The sequence below is a fragment of the Lepidothrix coronata genome, unplaced genomic scaffold (assembly GCF_001604755.1).
Source record: "Lepidothrix coronata isolate B3197 unplaced genomic scaffold, Lepidothrix_coronata-1.0 Scaffold0, whole genome shotgun sequence".
Taxonomy (NCBI): domain Eukaryota; kingdom Metazoa; phylum Chordata; class Aves; order Passeriformes; family Pipridae; genus Lepidothrix; species Lepidothrix coronata.
The window spans coordinates 1,607,266-1,626,503 of NW_016690180.1; the positions used below are offsets into that span (position 1 = coordinate 1,607,266).

The 19,238-nt window shown below is 35.7% G+C and overlaps 1 protein-coding gene across 40 annotated transcripts in view; it reads right to left on the minus strand.

The window, feature by feature from the left end:
• Positions 1–19,238, minus strand: part of SORBS2 (sorbin and SH3 domain containing 2) — a 217,500-nt gene that overhangs the window by 31,486 nt on the left and 166,776 nt on the right. For 31 of the 40 annotated variants that reach the window (XM_017821365.1, XM_017821283.1, XM_017821196.1 and 28 more), the window contains 6 exons: positions 18,167–18,233; positions 17,049–17,093; positions 15,673–15,859; positions 12,563–12,677; positions 6,066–6,149; positions 3,915–3,971 (listed from right to left, as the gene is read on the minus strand). In XM_017821365.1, the coding sequence (XP_017676854.1) occupies positions 3,915–3,971; positions 6,066–6,149; positions 12,563–12,677; positions 15,673–15,859; positions 17,049–17,093; positions 18,167–18,233 (555 nt within the window). The remainder of the gene's footprint in view (positions 1–3,914; positions 3,972–6,065; positions 6,150–12,562; positions 12,678–15,672; positions 15,860–17,048; positions 17,094–18,166; positions 18,234–19,238) is intronic. The other 9 variants (XM_017821451.1, XM_017820472.1, XM_017820548.1 and 6 more) reach the window with 3 other exon arrangements.

The window sequence follows — 19,238 nt, forward strand, 5'->3', positions numbered from 1 at the left end:
CTTCAGTAATGTTTTTTCCATTAAAGCACTGCTAAATAGTGATCCAAAATCATAGTTTTCCATGCACTTTTCAAAAACAGATACAGCACAGCTGAAACAAACCTTTACTATAGAAACATAAAAATCTGAAAATAATTCCTTCATGTGCAAGTGAGGTCTGCAAAGCTTCTCCTCCCCTCGCAAAGTTACTCACCAAAATCTCACAATCAATTACAGCCAGAAACTTGTAATTCCTATGATGTTTGTAGCCACACCTTATAATCCTGGTAAAAACAGTTCTTATCATAGAACATTAGTCACTGCTCATGGAGTTATGGAAGTAGCTACTGTACGAACCCTGGAAGATGGAATGGAGTACTGCTCCATAATTTTATAATCAGTATAAAGTCAACCATACATGACTACAAATTTTAAATCAACCATTTCAAGCCTTCAGTCAGAATACTACACTCTGGTAACTAGGTATGAATCTAGAACAAACTGCACAATCTCTGAGGTATTTCTCCAAGCAGTGAGGTTCAAGAGTTAAACTTGTTTCAAGTTCCTGGCATGTCATTTCAGAGCTAACCCAATGGACTAAAACAGAACTATCATATAGATTTCTAAGCTGCAGGAAATATTTTTCCCTTTATAAAGAGCCTTCTTGACTTTTTCTCTGTATGGAAAAAACTTTGTATTCGAGAACTGCAGAGGTAATAGCACTCATGGCCTGTACAAGTGCTTTCTTTTGTTAGTATAGTTTTTTTTTTTCCCTCAGTGATTTGAATTGCAAGTTCATGAATTGCAACTTCACCCGGACTTGCTGACTGACACTTTGGTATACCTCTAGAAGTCACTTGTAGTCTAAGAATACTTGGGAACAGATTTCATAAGACCGTATACTTAAATGACATTCAAGAGTAACTGTTTAAACTACTTTTACAGGTGGGAGACTATAAAAACAATACAGTTGTTCAGTTAGAGTTGTCAGTCGGCTTTGTTATTTAAGACCTGCATCACATACCAAGTGATCCCATTAAGACACTAACTAAAGCTTTAATTTCTGTATTACACTAAAATTTATTATACTGTGGGATGGGGAGAACTACACAAACACAGCACAATATGAAGCAAATGTTATCTAAAACTTGAGCTAAGATAGTTCCAATTTTCTCAGTACTTTTAAACTCTAATTTAAATCACATCCAAACCAGGTAAGAAACCTTTCAACTTTTGGAAAGAATGGTAGCTGAGGTGTAAACAGTTAAAAGATGCTAATAATTCAAAGACTTCCTATTTTATTTCTCAATATTTGGAACGTGTATGGGGTTCATGACGAGTGCACAACTGATCACCTCTTCTGTCCAAACTAAGTATCATGCTATTTGGTTTTTTTCAAATACATTCAGAGAAAGGTATTTATTCCTGAGTCTTTAATGTTCATACAGTTCATATTTTCAAGCTTTTCTTTACATCCTCTGAAATCTGAAAAGTACTTCGTGACAACTCTCCCACTACTATTAAAATTCAATAATTTTAAGATATATAGCCAATATTATGAGGTCTGTCTACTATAAAACCATAGAAGTCAGACGCAGAGTTGCTCACACCAACAGCCAGTATAACCACAGTGAAGCAAAGGCCTCAGGCCAGTGTGCTTCCCTACGCTTCCCATAAAACTTTGAGCCTGTTCTGGAAAACATCAGAGTCTTATTTCAAAACTGGCCACAACTATCTTCATCTTGATCAGTCACTGCCATGGTCTGGAACCAGCAGAGGAAGGTGATCTCTGTTAGGACTGTTGCATGAAGTGGCATAAACATTGCAGGTAGACTGTCATTGTGGTTTTTTTTTGTGCAGGTGCCAACCACTTCCACTAGCAACCATCTGTGACATGATGGCGGCCAAATGGCCATGAGGCAGGGATTACTTTCCACCATTTGTAGTGGCTCCAGGGCTATAAAGACCATGATGTAACTACCAGGGGTGGAACAGATCCCCAGTGCCTCCTATGGAAGGCAGTGGGTAAATCACACAATGGAAACCACACCAGAAAGAACTTCTTTATCCACAGCATTCTCCAGGGCATAAACAGTGTGTTAGTGATCAGCCTAAGACATCTAGAAATGTGTGTCACGCCAAAATTGACTGCTGGGTTACTGTATGGCTTTTGCTTTTCATCCTTTAAGACTCTCCTATTACCTTGAATGTAACTTGCCCTTTTACCCTTATTTGACGCCACCTTTGAAGTTTTTACTGTATGAAAGACACTGTATGTTGCACATTCTACAATATTAATTTTTACCACGGGCATATGTTATTTTTTTATAGTGTGTGTGGAGTTTATACGTTCTATCCCCAGGTAGAGCTTCACGGATATGGCAGGTAGGGAAAGGTGAAAGTAAACAGTGGATATGATTGTTTTTTACTGCTTGTTTTACTGCTTGTAGATGTCCTATCAGCTCTTAGGTATTTACTGACCCACTTTCAGGTGGTTCAACTGAACACATCTCCCCTACTCCCCCACCTCCAAAGCTAATTAGTCATCTCCCAGAATATTCAACACTGCCCTACATGAATAAAAGCCACCTGCCAAAAATAATTTAATATTGGAGATGACAACTCCAAACTACCAAATACAGACTTTTTTGAATAGCTTGATTTGGTTTTACTAAAAAAATGAGATATACATTTAAAAGTAAGCCTACATTTTAGCCATTTTCAGGCATCAAGGCTTTAACGATGACCGAAAGTGAAGTCAGGAAAAGAAGCCAAAAGTTGTAAATAACAAACATGCTTGTTTGCCTAATGGCTCTAATACTTTATCAAGTTATTTTGAATATTGTCCTCCCGCCCTACCCCCCCGAGAAATACTAAGTTGCTGTAGACTTTGAACATGATTTATCAGATTCAAAGATTATTAAAGTTTCAAAATTAAAGACAGAAGTTTTTGTAAGTTAATTAAAGAGAAAACCAATATTACTTAATAGCCATTTTACCCAGACCTACTGAACATGGGAATATTTCAAACAGTCATGTTAGGGCTTTTAAATTGTCTTCCTTGATATACAGAGGACTAAAAAGAACTAGCAAAGGCCTAGAAGCTTATTGTTTCAGAGAACTGAACCCAAATTTCCCAACTACGAGGTTTTTCTAAATATATAGAGAGCTTAAAACCAAACCAGAGTAATTTGCAAACAATTAACAGTTTAAGACCACAATTTGAGGTTAAGTTTTGGAGAGACTACAGAAGATGAGAGTGAATCACGAATACAAGCCACCACATGAAGCAAAGTTGCCATTATAGGAGTCACTGACTTTTGCCCTAATGCTGTAAAAATGGGGAGGGAGTGGAGAAGGAATGAAAGCCTGAATCTCTCCCACTCAGAGTAGGGCAACGACAGCCCACTACCCGATCTTGATGAATTTTATTTGGAGTAGCAACATTCTAAATTACAAGAGGATTATTAATTGCGGTTTTTATCTGATTAGCTCCGTAGCAATAAATACTTAATTGGAGAAATGACAGCCTAGCCACAAAGGCTTTCACTTGACATACAGAATTTGAAGTCACATATTTTAATTAAAAAATACTACTGTAGTGATGGATTAATTGTGCAATGCACCTGCCCAACTCTGAAAAGTGGGAATTTGTCAAAGAGTTAGAGACGTATGGACTGTTGTGTAATTCTGAGTGTTAATCTCTGAGAAGTTTTGGGGATAAGGACTCACAGTTCCTAGGATAATAAGATCAACATCCAACTGCACTAGTGATCTGGAAAGATATGAAGACAAAGATACAATGATTGTGAATTAAAAATGTCTCATAGCTATCAGAAGGAAACCACTAAATTTTAACAGACTTAAGACATAAATGGTGAGCATTCCAACCCTTCTTCCCAAGAGAATCATCCGAAAAAGAATCATTCATTTACCTCATTGGAAACACCAGAAGAACTCTCTTGAAAATAGTCCAAAATCTTTTTAGGTGGCTGCATCATAAAAGCAGAAGTGTAGAGATGAAATGGAGTAGAAACAATGGCAGCAAGGAATGAAACATATGGAAAAGGTGACACAGTTAGAAACTAAGTGTTGACAGCATCAGATACAAAGAGTGACACACACGAGGAGAATGGAAGGATGAATGTGTTATATTTTTTAAATTATCTTACTAAATGTTAGTAACATTAGGTGGTAAAATTTACAACTGGGATAGTTGAATAAATACCAGCAGTTTTTAATACTGATGAGACAGAAGAGTGTAAAGCACTAGAGTTACATTCTGCTGGAGAAATCTCAATCTATTTTATCTTAACGGTTATCATTATCAATAAATTATTGTCGACATATTGTTCATCAGAAGAATGTATCTGGACTGTTTCTGCCCACCTAGAGGGAGGAATGACAATAGGGCTTGAATGGCTGGATAAAGGGAGATAAAAAGTAATCAGTGAAAATGTGATACATTATAGACCACTAGACAACAAAGTAAACCCAGATACATTTAACTTTTTTTTTTTTAAAAATTTCAGACGGTATTCAATTGGTAATTTTTTTAAATGTTACAGTTAAAAAATTAAATTTTTAAAAGAGTGTATGCAGTTTTGCTTTCTATTCTGGTCTCACTGAAGTAGCTGGGAGTTCTGATTTTGGCTTATGGCTAGCTACAAAAAGTGACTAAGGTATCTGGTTCCAGAGTGCCCTCCATGGCCCTGTGTCAACTGCTTAGGTTCCTCATGTAGCCTGGCATGTCACTAATTAGAATTCTGAGGAGCCTCCAGAGAACTGTTGGCTAACAGGGAAAGAAAAGAATGGGAATATTTTAAATTCTGACACTCTCAAGTTCATGTCTATTTGGAATTTTCTGCCTGTGGGCAGATGCTTTTGGTTTTTTAAGTAAAAAATCACAGTGAGAATCCTGGGGAGCTAACAGAATACTTAAAAAGACTGAGCGAATGATTGGGTTTACTTCCCTCCTTCTTCTAAGGGGATTTGAACTCCTGTTTTCCACCTGTCTGGATTCTCTAACCGTCCCCTTAGACATTCTTCTGGGACGAAGGCATTTGTTATCCTATTCCTAAAGATGTTAGAGTGTACAGGAAAGAATTTGAGCTTTGTGGAGTGAGAGAGGGTGTGTGCAAAAGGAAGAGCAGGTGCATCTTCAACCGAGTTCTTGAGACACTGTGCAGGGAGGAAGTGAAACCTAGTTCTCAGTCTTGCTTCGAGGCAATGCTACTGTTTTACCCTTGTAAAAAATACACAAACAGCCTTTGGTGCTTAGATACAATTAAGCCTGTGGTATTTGCAGATTTGCAAGTGCCTAGGAAATCAAAGGTGAAAAATGGAGATATTTCTGATTTTTAGGTGTTTCAACCAGATGGAACTCTTCAGGTTTATAATTTTAAACATAAATGTTTGCAGTAGGACTAAGGCAGCATCTGTTTGCCCAAGTCCTTTTATCGATACTAGCTATTTGTGAAAATTGGAGCAGAACTGAACTCTGTCAGTACAAGCAGGTGTCCAGCCTGAAAACAGAGCAAACCAATATCTCTGTGTTCAAGTGTAAAATATGTATTCTGCACATATGCATATAAGAGAGGAAAATAGGGAAAAAAAATCAGCATTTACTGCCATAAGAAATTTGTATATGGCTTCCTACATTTAAATGTAGATACATTCCTTCAAGTAAAATACATTATTTGTAACTTAGCATCCCTAAAGCAAACTGACATGTTTTTCTGTTCTAAAAGATTGTTCAAAAATAATCCAGTCAAATGCAAAAGATTTAGGGAGACTAGAAAAGTCTAGACTAGAAAGTACTCCTGTTTATCATGCAATTTATCTTGTTATTACATATTTACACATACTCCATATTAAAGCTACTAATGCCACTGCTCTGGCAAATTAAGAGTCTATTTGAAAAAAATATTATTTCAAAAAATAAATGCGATGAATTTATCGCCCTTTCTAAAAAAAAACTCATATTAATTTTACTGCCATATACTTGCTGAATTTGGTAATTTAAATTCCTCATCATAAAAATATTTTTCCTAATGTGTAAACATTAATATTCTGTCCTCACTTACCGGACGTCCAAACTCCAGTTCTGAAAAGAATTTATACCAGGGTTCGTTTTCTAAATCTATGTCATCAGGGTTTATGCGATCAGTCTGGAGCAGTTGTGAAGGAAAAGGGAAGGAAAAGGTACACACTGAGCAAAGTGCCAGAAATGCCATGTCACTTTAACAACAAACAGACAAAGACAAAACAAATATGGGGAAAGAAATGGAATAAAATCAAAGAATGAAGATGGTATTTAAGACAGAGAATATTCTTGTTCAAGAGCTGACATGGACCGGTAGCTTTAAACTTTTATTTTTGTTGATGTTCTTCCAAGCGCTGGAACTTGTTAAACATTTTAAAATTACACTTTTAAAGCTAAGAGGACTCTTTGACTTTTCTTTAAACATCATTGCATTAGTTAAGTAGATTTAATTCTACTAAAGATTCCTAGTTAAGAAGATGGTTTAAGTGATTTTCATCTCCAGCATAGGCAAGAAATTGCCCATCTGATCAGCAATAAAGACATAACTTTATCTGTATTGCTTTTGGTCATTCCTCGTCTTCTCACAAAGTATGTTAATTCTGGATCTTGCTGTCTTGAAGCAAGCGCTGAGCAGAGATAAGGAATATGCATCATGCAAGCATCACTATGTTAAAAAGCCACTTCAGCATATGAAAAAGGAACTTGTATATTTTAAATTCTATAGTCAAAACTTACGGAACAAAAAAATTATGCATTCCATACTATTTGTTGCAGCAGTACTGTGTAATACTTTATCTCATACAGCCTTGTTGACGCAATGAAGCATTTTTTTCCCACAGTGAAAAACATTGTTTTCATCTGAAAATTCTCCCAGCTAAGGGATAAAGTAGCAATTGATAGCATTAAGGAAAGTCTTCAGTGAACAGAATAATAATTGACAGATTTATTCAAGTAGCATGAAAACATGACAGTGCAAAACAGTTCAGCTCTCAATGGGATATCTAATCAACTGTAAACCTGGCTGCATTAATTACTTTCTAAATAGCTCCAGCTTCTTTGCAGGAACCAACGTAGGCTTTCATGCAGCACAGAATTACAGTGAACTGTTGGCTTAAAGATGTCTGAAACAGAGAAATCCTCTTGTTAAAGACATTTCTGAATTTAAAGTTGGATTCTCCATAACTGTAATTATCAGAACTCAGACACTAATTATTGTGTGACCTAGAAGGCAGTCGTCAAAGAAGACAGGGCGCAGCATACAGAATAACACTGGTAATCAAATCTGTAACACTTTTTCCTCCGGAGTCAAGCTGTCACCAACACGCTAAAACAATCACATACAGCTACTTCTGTTTTCTGCAACAGATAACACTGTGCTCTTGATCATTTCAGACAATTAAATATCTTACAGCACTTTACTTGCTGACTTTGATGTTACTGGGACAGACTCTCCACTCTTCTCTATAGAAAGGCCAACAACCCTTCAGAACTACCTTGGTGCTCACATATCTATGAGCTGTTCATGCAATATCTGGACCCCGACTGTTGTTCTACACACTTATCCTCAAAATATCCTTTCAAGAAAGGGAAGTAGTGGGAGTGTGAATGGAGTGGGAAGTGAATGAAGCTGATGAAAAACTTGCTGTGCTCCACAGCAGGGTTAGGAAGTGAAGCTCCTCTGGAGTTTTGCCCTTTTATTTCCACCATCCAGAGCTGTAACTCAGCAGTATTAATGACAACTGTTTGAACTCAACTATAGACACCTAAGTCTTTAGTGGAGAAACACCACTGAAATTAGTTCCATGAACTGACCACTAAAAATTTGTGAATTTAATAGAGACTATGATTACTTTAAGAAAAACATCATGATTCTCTTCTACAGAGATATGAAGGCATGAGAGCAAAACATGACAGATTCACAATGCAGAAGATAACTTTGTTATATATCAATTTGATTCCCATTACAGAGAACACTTGGCGTATTCAAAGGTTTTTCGCTTACCTTAAAAAAAAAAAGTCCACAATTTAGATCTGAATAATCTGAGAAAACAGTACTAAACAATTCTTTTTCATCCATTCTCCAATCTAAGTTACAATATGTTGAAATATGGCATGTTTTTATCTTTCTATTCTATCAATAAATTAATTTTCACAGAAATGTTAATATCAACAAATGGGTGCATCTACATTAAATAAATAAAAAAATCCCTTGAAATACATACAGGTTGAAATTGTGGAGCTTTTGGCACTACAAATCCAGGCCTATTGACATTACTTCCTTGGATAGCGAGCATCAGCCCTGTGAGCCTCAAGGTGCCCAGAAGAGCAGCAGCCCCACACCCACACATTGATGAACCGGTGTCTCTCCTTGCAGGGAGGCAGAACGGATTGTCAGATCTGTTGGGCTTCCACCCAGCTAGCCAAGGAGACAAAAACGAGTATGGGAGTTGGCTCCCTTTTCATATTCAAATACTCTCACAATTAACTGCAAGCTTTAAAAGCCTTGTATAAAGCAAGAAATAGTGTATTTTAACTAGTTTCTAATTTTTCAGTTCTTCTTGTGTGGTATTCTGCAAATAAAATGAGATTGCAAGGAAGTGTGTAAAACTTACTCCATGCACACAAGTCCTAATTTAATTCACAGCTTAAACCGCAGAGGGCAGCAAACAAAAAGAAACTGAGCACTAAAGTCTGCAAATTCCCTGCTGCCTGGCAGTTCTAGAAAGGACTCTGCATTCCCTGTTCTACTCAGATCAATACACAGGCAATTGATTTTGTTTGGCTTTTGGATTCAGTTTTGCTGATGGACCTTTTTCTATTATCTCCTCTTCTAAGAGACTTGAATCCCTTTGCCTTAAAAACTGCAGTTGGCTTAGTCTCACAAAATATCTCCCAAACTACTGGAATAGGAGGCAAAAGCAATAAAGGAAAATCCGTTTTTATGACTTGTCAGTCAAACCAAGTCATGTTCCAACACTCTATCCTTCATCTAGTCATTTAGTAATGTTTTGATTACTTGTTGAAAATATGCTACCTAAGACCACCAAGTAATTTCACTCCTTTTGCATAAGATGGTCAACACAACACTGCATCAGCATACTCGAGCATAGAAGAATATGGTCCTTGAAAAAAATTACATCTGCAGTGTCACATGAAGCTTTGTTTGTGCTTGATTTGATACGCACAAATAGACATTCACAGGTAACAACCGAAAGTGTGCATTTAAACTTGTGGGTTAAATGGTTCTTATATGCATGGTCAAATCAACATTTTGCATTTGCAAATTCAGACACCACACTGAAGCCTATTTAGAATAATGGGCTGAGATGCCTATTGTCAATTTGGTTTTCTCATTTTATTACCTCTAAAGAGTTTGCTTTTGCCTTTTTTTTTGACTACTTTTAAATAGCTCCAAATCTACTACTGGATTGACTTAGTCTCTCCATATTTTTGTGAGAAGAAATATTTTTTTAATGACATATTAAAACTTACCAAGCAGAATATTCTGATAACCAGCTTAAGATGTCAAAAGCAATCAAACTCACATATTATAAAGAAAATGTCGAATTTTTCACTACTGGAAAAACCAAACTAAACTAAAACAGAACAGAAGTACAAGCCAAGTCTATTTTTTGGTCTTTGACAAAACATTATTTTTTTAAAATTTATTCTGATCAGTAGAAAATTTGTATACTGAACAAACATTAAAAAATCTAGAACTAAAATTTAACCTTTCAGTTTTATCTGACTAGCACGTGTACTTCTATGCTTAGACTAAAACACCTGATGAAAACAGAGGCAACTATTGCTTGTATCAATTTTATGAAGTCTTTTTTTACAGCAACACTATGATTCTTTCTTACATGCTCTACTGCGGAAATAGAGAAATGTACATATATGAAGGAATTCTTCTCAGATACAAGGTAAAAACTAATAAATAATAAAATTTAACTTCATGATCATGGGAGTAGAATTAAGTTATTATACTACCATACACTTATTTACAGAAGTTAAACATGCATTTTAGGAAACAAATCCATGGTTTGGATGACATTGGAGAAAAAGAACATTTAATTGAACTGCAGACATTGCAGATGGAAATATACATCAAAACAAGTTATGTACCACCTTACCAGTGTTATAATATTAGAAGAAATAGTAATGTTTTCTGGGCTTATTGAAATAGGAAAAAAAGGAGCTTCGTCACCATGTCTTGTAAGACTATTTAATGCCTTAATATCACTTACTTTTACCTGTAATCTCAAAAGACTAATCCCAAGCTTTTACTTTTTGTTGCTGTTTTATACTCTTACATACACAAGTATAAAAGTTCAAATTATGGAAGAAAACACATTAACTTCCTGTTTCATGGCAGAAGGTTGCTACATGGTACAGCAGTTTGAAATTACACTCATCCTTTTTTACCCATAACAAAATTAGTCAGTTATCCCCAATCAGTCTATCCATTTAATGTTTATTACTAAGTCAATTTTTTAGATTTATTATTTCTCACATTCTTTTGATCAACGAGGATCTGCTGAATAATATTTCCCACTAAATCTTGCATTGAATCTCAATTTCTTATATTGTTCCCATGTTTCTAATCTCCACATTAACTACAACTGATTCTAATCTAGTACCTACATCAAAAAAGGGAATTCTGATCTTTCAAACCTCACCCATCTTGTTTATTATGATATAAGCTAGCTGTAAATATTTTATATTTCAGTAGATTATTTTGACATCAAAACTACAATGTTGTGGACGTGGAAATTAACTTATTTCAGAAAAAAACCTTAGGATTTGGAGTGTTATAAAAACTCCCTTTGATTTTTTGTTTTTGAGAAAACTAATAAAGTATGAATTTTCAGTTCAGATACTATAAATGTCCATCTTGTGCAATAGTAATGAACTGTATTTATTTGACATTCCATGTTTTTATTAATACTTTCAGTATCATCAGAACAAATTTTTAGACATTAGAAATCAAATCTTTTGAGATTATCAAGATGGAAGACTTAAGCAATCCTGACACAGTTGAGAATTTGGAGTTTTCATCTGAATTTGGAACCAATGCACTGTTTTGAGATGTTAGCTTTTCCTACACACACAAAGAAAAAACTTCTGACCTGCTCTGCTGATCATCCTGTAAGTTGTTAGTTCTGCTTTCTATATCCCATGCAACGAACACAAGGGAAGCAAGTGCTTTAGTGAAACCAAGTATTTTGTTTTTGTAACATGGTTCAAAGAAAGTATCTAAATGCATAAAGCTAAAGAGCATCTTTATCAACAGTGGAAATTCCATATTGATAAAACTGCCTGATAAAATGCCTTTTAAATAAAATTATTTGTTAAGTTCATCTGCACAACAGATATTAAACCCCATTTAATTATATTGATTCATTAGCAGTTCCTATAGAAATGCCAATTTCCTCTTTGAAAAATGTATCAGTTCTTCGAGAACTTAATTTCACAGAAAAAGAGCTTGGTGTTTTTCTAGCTAACAAAAATCAAACTACTGCAAAGACCACAAAAACAGAGGAAAAGGTGTTTCTCACTGTTGACACGCTACATATTCTGAAATTCAATTATTTCCCTAATTTAATTTAAACTGGCAAAATAAATTCAGTGAACAAGCATGTAATACCTAAGCAAATAATAATCCAGTACCGATTACATAAACCTCTTCTTTAAAACTGGACTCTCTCAACCACTTCAACCTCAGAGTAAAAGACAGAGAAAAGAAAATATTGCCATTGATACATAACAGTTTTCCTAAAATAAGAAAGTCTTAAGACAGAATAAAGGTAAATTGGAAGGGTTGGGTGAATGTATCTTTCAGGAAATGAAAACCTCCGTTGTTATTTTGCAAGCATTAAGCATAGCTTTATCAGACATGCCTGTGAAAAATTCTGTAATTGCAATCATTATTCAGAAAGCAGGAATAAAGGCTTCTAATTATATGTTAATGTACACTCAGTAATCACAGTGTAATTGAGGTTGGAAAGGACCTCCAGAGGTCATCTAGCCCAACCTGCTGTCAAAAGTAGGTCTGATCAGATCAGGTTGCTCAGGGCTGTGTTCAAGTGAGTCCTCTCTCGGCAACCTTGACCAGTATTTGACCAAAATCTCCTTAGATGTACAATTACGCATACCCTGAAAATGCAAATACTTTATTTTTATGCATTAATTAATCAGTAGTATGTGCGGATAATACTACTGAAAATAAGTGCTGGAGATGCACACCAATTCGAAAAAGCAGTTTCCATTAATTCACACTTCTGCTCATCATCCATGAGGTTTGCACAGTGGTGATTTGTTTTCTTGGAAACACCAGAAGATATAAGTTTAGCAACTAAGCCAAACCCACATTTTCAACACAACCATCAGATAACAGCAAAGATAAATTGCTGCAAAACTGTATTTGAAAAAGGACCTTCAATATTCCTTAAGTAGTTATTATTAGTAGTAAATAATAAAAAGATAACCTCTCACCAAATCTCTTACTGTATTACCCGTTTCACTTATATGTCTTACCGGTCTTTCATGTTCAAGGATTGATGACTTTCCTGGCTCATATTCAAAAATACTTCTTGGTTCAGAACGGAACTTGCGAGTATCTACCTTTCTGTCAGGAGGATCCCAGTCATTTCTAAACAACAAACACAAGCAATTGAGCTAATTTACTGTCATCACCATCTACTTTACAAGTTTGTGCAACAGACACCTGCAAATCCCAATGAGGTTCAGAATGGTTACTCTTTCCAGATTTCACTTGTGAAATGTCTAGTCTAGTATCCCAATCATCTTAACCGGTTTACAGCAGGTATACTCAGTACAAGAGGAAAAATACTAGAGACGTCTGGCCTTTGTGATCACTCACATTTTTGTTTTAACTAGTAGATCAATTTAAAAACTTCCCTGACATACTGTAACAAAATATCACAGCATTGCATACCACTGCAAATAGCTATACTTGTTTTGTGCACTATACTAATATAGGCAAGTGGTAGATATTTTTGGCATCACATAATATGATAATAATTCCATATTGAAAAAAATATAACATTTTCTGAGACCAAAAGACAGCATGAAAATCTATTAGATGCTCATTATCCTGATCTGTAGTAGAACTGCTCCTGAATATCCTTGCAAGCAGTGTACTGTTTCCCAAGAAACTTGAATAGATAAGCATGAGGAAGAATTTGGCAGTTGACTTTGGAACAGAAATGTATCCATTTTCTCTATAATTACAAATTTGCTTTCAATTTAATAGTGCTAGGCAAAGAATAAAAAGTAACCCATGCTCTGATATTTTTTTCAATCATTTACTATCTTATATTACTAGATACCTATACATTTTTGGGGAGTAGTTAGCTAATTACAGTAAGAGCTACCTTTTCATGGCAGTTTTTGTCATACCTACCTACATTGTATTTGGAAAACTGTAGCTTACATGTACTTTTATTTAGCTCTGAGTAAAATGACCCACTAGTAACTCAAAGGATGGAGCAAAAGGAAGGGGAAAAATTACCAGCTATTGTCTTATTTACTGTAAGACAGAGCACACACTGATTAAATTTTATCAGTTCTACTGGCCTTTCTGATGTGACCTGACATAATGTGACCTGCCTTAAAAAAATCTATGGGGTAGCTTTTGTTTATAGCATACATGCAAGTGCAATTTCTGGGACATGGACACCTCTATTTATAAAGCACCCTATATTTCAAGGGAAGTAGATCTACATGGCTCTATTGTTTATATTCACTGAGGAAAAAAATTACTATCAGAGCAGAAAAGGTGTTTTTTGAGAATGAACAGGAAAATGGAAATGTTCTGATCAAGTTGCATTGTACTGCAAGTCACTGAAGAAAAAAGGATGCTACTGAAATGGATTGAAACTCAGTTCACCTAATTTACAGTGTTCAGCCTGTAATCCCAAATAGATTGTATTTTTGAGCCCAAATGTTAATACAAACCATATCTTTGCTCTCAGCTATACATATGCAGTACATATGGACCTAAGCCTCTTATGTGAGATTTCAAATACTCACGCTTCATAGGCAATTAAAAACTGAATCTACCAATGGCAGGAAAAGAGTGATGAGCTACAGCTTTTGACAGTGGGCAAAGCATAACTAACGTGTTTGGAATCCTCTTGCCTGGAGAACAGAGATTTCCACTGCCTTTCTTATCATGCAGGGAAAGACCAAAGGAAGGCTAAAGAGCAAAATTCAGTGCTGAGCAGTTATTTTCAATCTTGACAAAAGGAACTGCAACAGGCCTCAGTTTCTGTGAGCAAGGCATTTGGCCTAGCACAGGACAATGACTCATATAACTTCAGAGTTCAAAGTTAAGTAGATTCACATTTTGGTGCCTTGCTAAAAAATCTACACTTCTCCTATGAACTGCTAAGAAAATTCAAACGTCACGGCCTTTGGGAGGCAGCTCAACTCTAACCTTTAGCATTTCCTCTTGACAATCTGCCCTTGGCAACAGGGTAGCCAAAATCAGTAACCATCAAGCAATCTCATCTTCCTCTGCAATATATCTGCTGAATTACATTTTGAATTGCCACTACCTACAAAGTTTTCAAAAAGCCATAGTTATGGTCTTAATTTTAAACACCTAGTATGGTCTTTCCTCATAATATTTTATTCAAACGTCTTACTATTTGAAGATGCTTAATATAATTAAATTTCTACATATAAATACGTTTCTAATGTTTGAGCTGAAAAAAATGGGCAACTTCTGTTCTGTTGCTTGAGTGTAACCAAGACAGGTGGGCTTGTAGGCACAAATTAAAGAAAAAAAATTGACCCTTTTAATATATATATATACATGCACACACACACATAAATGGATAATAACAATGTTGTATTAACATTCAGTATTAATGAATGTAAACGCTAAAGAAAAAGGTTTTTGCTTGAGCTAGTATCCAGAGATATGCTGAAATCTACAGAGTTTGTGTGCAGGTCACTTGCATGGTTTTAGCAAAAGGATAAGCACTTATTTCCTGAATTATTAATTATTAACTTTTTCCAGATTGGACTCTAACCACAGGGATCTGGCTTCGTGCAACACATTTGGAGCTGGAAAGCCATGAGAGACCTGAAATACACTTTTAATCTGTCTACACTATCTTGGTCTACCAAAATGGAGGTTGAAAAAAATGCAGATATAAAGTACTTCTGAGCTGTGGGGAAACGTGTGTTGACTGCTACACTCTTACAGTTTTGCTCTTCCTTGACTTTCAATTTATATCATCTTTTCGATCCTTTGTTTTCACTGCTGGATACACTAAATGGCATTTCCTACTCAGAAACTAACTATTGAAGACAGCTGCTAGAGCGCAGACTAAATCACAACAAACAAGACAATCCCATTAATAATAATAAAAGTGTTAAATGCTCATGGTCATACCACTCATAAGAATAAGCACTTCTTCGGCACACTGAAGAAATGACAGCACCATGCATGATGCCCAGACTACGGGTGAAGATTACCCCTCATCACTTGACTGTCCCCTGAATAAAGCCCTTGAAGTCATATTATTCTATAGCTGCTATTTTATCCTTTGTTACATTCTGTAATTGGAATACCATACACACCAAGAACACATTTTGAAAATATGCTAACTTACTTTTCTGGTGTAGACCTTTGCCTCAGACGATGTGGTGGTACTGGAGGTGGCACGTGTGGGGGTGGTAAAGGGGACGAGACCTTAAAGGCATCGGAGCTACTGTCAGAAGCGCTTTTAGACAAGGGTCTGTACGTCTGTGTCTTTGCAGCTGGATGTGCCTGAGCAGAGAAGGATGGACTGTAGCTACCTAATATAAAACAAACCCAGAACAGTCATAGCATGAGAATGTGTTCTAAAAAAATGCAACATAGAATGCGTTACAAGAACCCACAGTAACTCAATAAAGCTGCAAGGTTACAAAATGTGTAAATGCACCTTCAAAAGTACATTGTTATGTACTATGTAGCCCATTAGAAAACTCTGTACGTATTTCTATATAAAACTACAAACACACAGACAAAGTGCAGTATAGTTAAAATAAATTCATTATTAATTTGACTGGAAGAGAAGTTAATGGGTGTATATATCCATCCATCCATCCACAACTGTTAATGACAGCCTGTAATTAATCCCCAGGCTCATCCTGCCAGGAAGAGAAGAGACAGGAAACACACCTTTTTTTCATTGTTTTAATAATTAGTTAGTCTGGGACAATGAGGCAATAGCATATCTTGAAGAGGAACACAAGAATACAAAGAGATGTCAAACCACTGACTCATAACAAGTGCTCTCAACAGCACGGAAAAAGGCACTAGAGAGAGCATGTCAAAAATTGAACTGGAAAAATTCTGAATGGCATTTTTGCAGAAGGCACTATGGATTTTTTGCACATAGTCTATTCATGCTTTCATTTTTGTTTATTTTTGTAAATAATTTTACCATATGGTTATAATCCTCTGAAAGACACAATGATTTTATATCTTAGATGAATGTCTTTTCTTGAAGCTAAATAACATTCATGCCAGCACCTATAGCAAAAACGGTCAAGATCATAAAACAGAATCAATTTTATTAGGCACTCTTACTGCATATTTTTAAGGTGTTTCCATTATGTCCTTTTTATCCTTTCATGTCAGTAATTAGCGTTTGCATTTTCACACAGTAGTTCCCTTTCCATTTTCATAAGGAAAGGCTGTGTTACTCACAATCACTAGTGAAAAATAAATGCAATGTAATCAAGAAACTACAGTATTACAGTGTTTTCCATCTGCAGTGAGGCCCACAGCTGCAATTCATTTCTGTGGTAAGAATTAAACTAGAATTAAACTAAAATTAAACTTGTTTCATTTGCGGGAAAAAGGCATGAACAACTGAGATCAAACAAGACAATAAAATGTGTTTCTATAAGCATTATAAAAGCAAGCATGAAGAGTTATCTACCCCATTACTTGCTGACATTAACAAAAGACTAATTTTGAACAGGGAATAATTCCTACCAGTACCGTATGCATATGCAGTATTATAAAAGTCTGCGTCGTCATCTACAAAAAGAAATACATACATTACAGTAGTGCCATACACGCCAGTTTATCCCAGAAATGCAGCTTTGTTTTTTGCAAAAACAGACAGAAGATCAGAGGCACTGAAGCACTGTATTTCTTTTCCTCATCTCATAAGTGTTTTCAGAAGACTCTCTCTATCCCCATTTTACTTACCATAGGCTGTTTTTTACCATCTTATTGCTAGAATGACATCTTCTGGTCATGTTACCCACATTGCATACTTACTAAGTTAAAACCAAATTGCAAATTATAGATTTTTATTTGTTCTTTTCCCTTCTCCAAGCTCAATTTCTTCCTTTTGTCAGCTTTCCTCTGCTAGAGACTGTTAATTGTCGTTCCTATCACAAAAATCAAGCCCAAATATCTATGATGTGACTAGTGTTCAAAATAGGTCTTGTAAGCCAACATTTTCCTGCCTACATTTCTTATTCTCCCACTAACAGTCTGTGTAACCATACTGAATGTTAATTCCACCTCAGACAAATGAAGTCTCCTTCCTTCTGGAGGTGTAATAAGCACTGCTGGCATTTATAGAGTTTCTTGGCATCCTTGGTGACAACCATGATAAAGGACATTAACTTTAAAGACACCAATGTCACCAAAGTTCCATTTCAGCAAACCCAAGTAAGATATTCTAGGAAAACAATTAAATTCATGCCCAAAATTTATCCCCAAACCAGCCTGTGCTGTTCTAGCTCTCCAAAAGGAGATTTACAGTGGCCAACTTCTCATCCCTAAAACTGGACATGAGGATCACTTCACTGAGCTCCCCAGTGAGATGGTAATCATGCTGGTTGCATACCTATCCTAATAACTTTAATTTTATTTAGTTCTAGGAATAAAATAAACCCATTAGAAATTGTCAGCCTACACCAGAGGAAAATAGCTCTCTCCACAGTAAAAACTATCACTGAATATATGAATTAGATTTGATTCATTATCTGACACTTAGTGAACTCTTGTATTTTCACATAGCAGACAATCAAAATGCAGAAAAATGCATATTTTAATATGAATGAAAAACCATCTAGACAAAACAAACCCATACTCACCAGGTTTATGAACCATATGGATTTGCTTGAACATTGTCTTGTACCAATCCTTTGGCCTGTCAACTGTCTAAAGAAAATACAGTTTTAACAATTAACAACAAAATCAAAATACCTGTGTGTACAGATATGAGCAGACATTTAATGCTATTCTGGACAGAAAGTCTATTATATTTTGTTCTCTATTTATTATAATCATTTTCATACCATGTATTTCAAATGGTGTATTTATGCTTTTCATCTAGGAATTCCTGTAACAAATTCTGGAAGACACTGAAGACCGAGTCAGTCTTGGACTCTGACCTTGGCAGGGTACCATGCTTAGGAACATAGGAATTAATATCAACATCAACAGTCTTAGTGCCCTATATGTGACAAGGATGAATGCAAGATTCTTTACAGGAAAATAAAAACACCTCAGCAATTATGATTACAAGCATGTAAGAAGGGCTTCTTTTGAACTCCTGGCAATTTTCAGCTTAAATCATCTTCAAAATCTAATTGTTAAATAATGCAGAAAGACTCTGGAATGCTACTGAAAAAAGAATTAAGATCACACTACATTTAAGAGTTAATGTTTGGATTGTAAACGAAGAGTAGTCCTTTTATCAGTCTTAAATGCCCTTTCCAGACAACTTATTTTTAATTTATTTTTCTGTTTCAATAATCACTCATTAAATGATACTTATCCTTACTTTTTCAAACTAAGTAATTCCGAAGTTCCCAAATTCTGCTCATATCAACACCCGCTTGTGCTTCTTCTCATCTCTCACCCTTCTGAATTTTCTCTTTTGCAGTCATTTTCTTTGAGGTAGGATGATAATATTTCAGAAAAGAATTAACTCAAAGGCAAATATGTTTTCAGTATTTTTCTCCTTAAATTTTACTTGTCTCTCAGTAGTCAGAAAAGCAAGTACTTTAATGCAGAGAATCAGAGAACACTTTGGGTTGGACAGGACCTTAAAGGTCATCTAGTTCCAACCCCCCTGCCATGGGCAGGGACGCCTTTCACTAGACCAGGTTGGTCAGAGCTCCATCCAGCCTGGCCTTGAACACCTTCAGGGATGGGGCATCC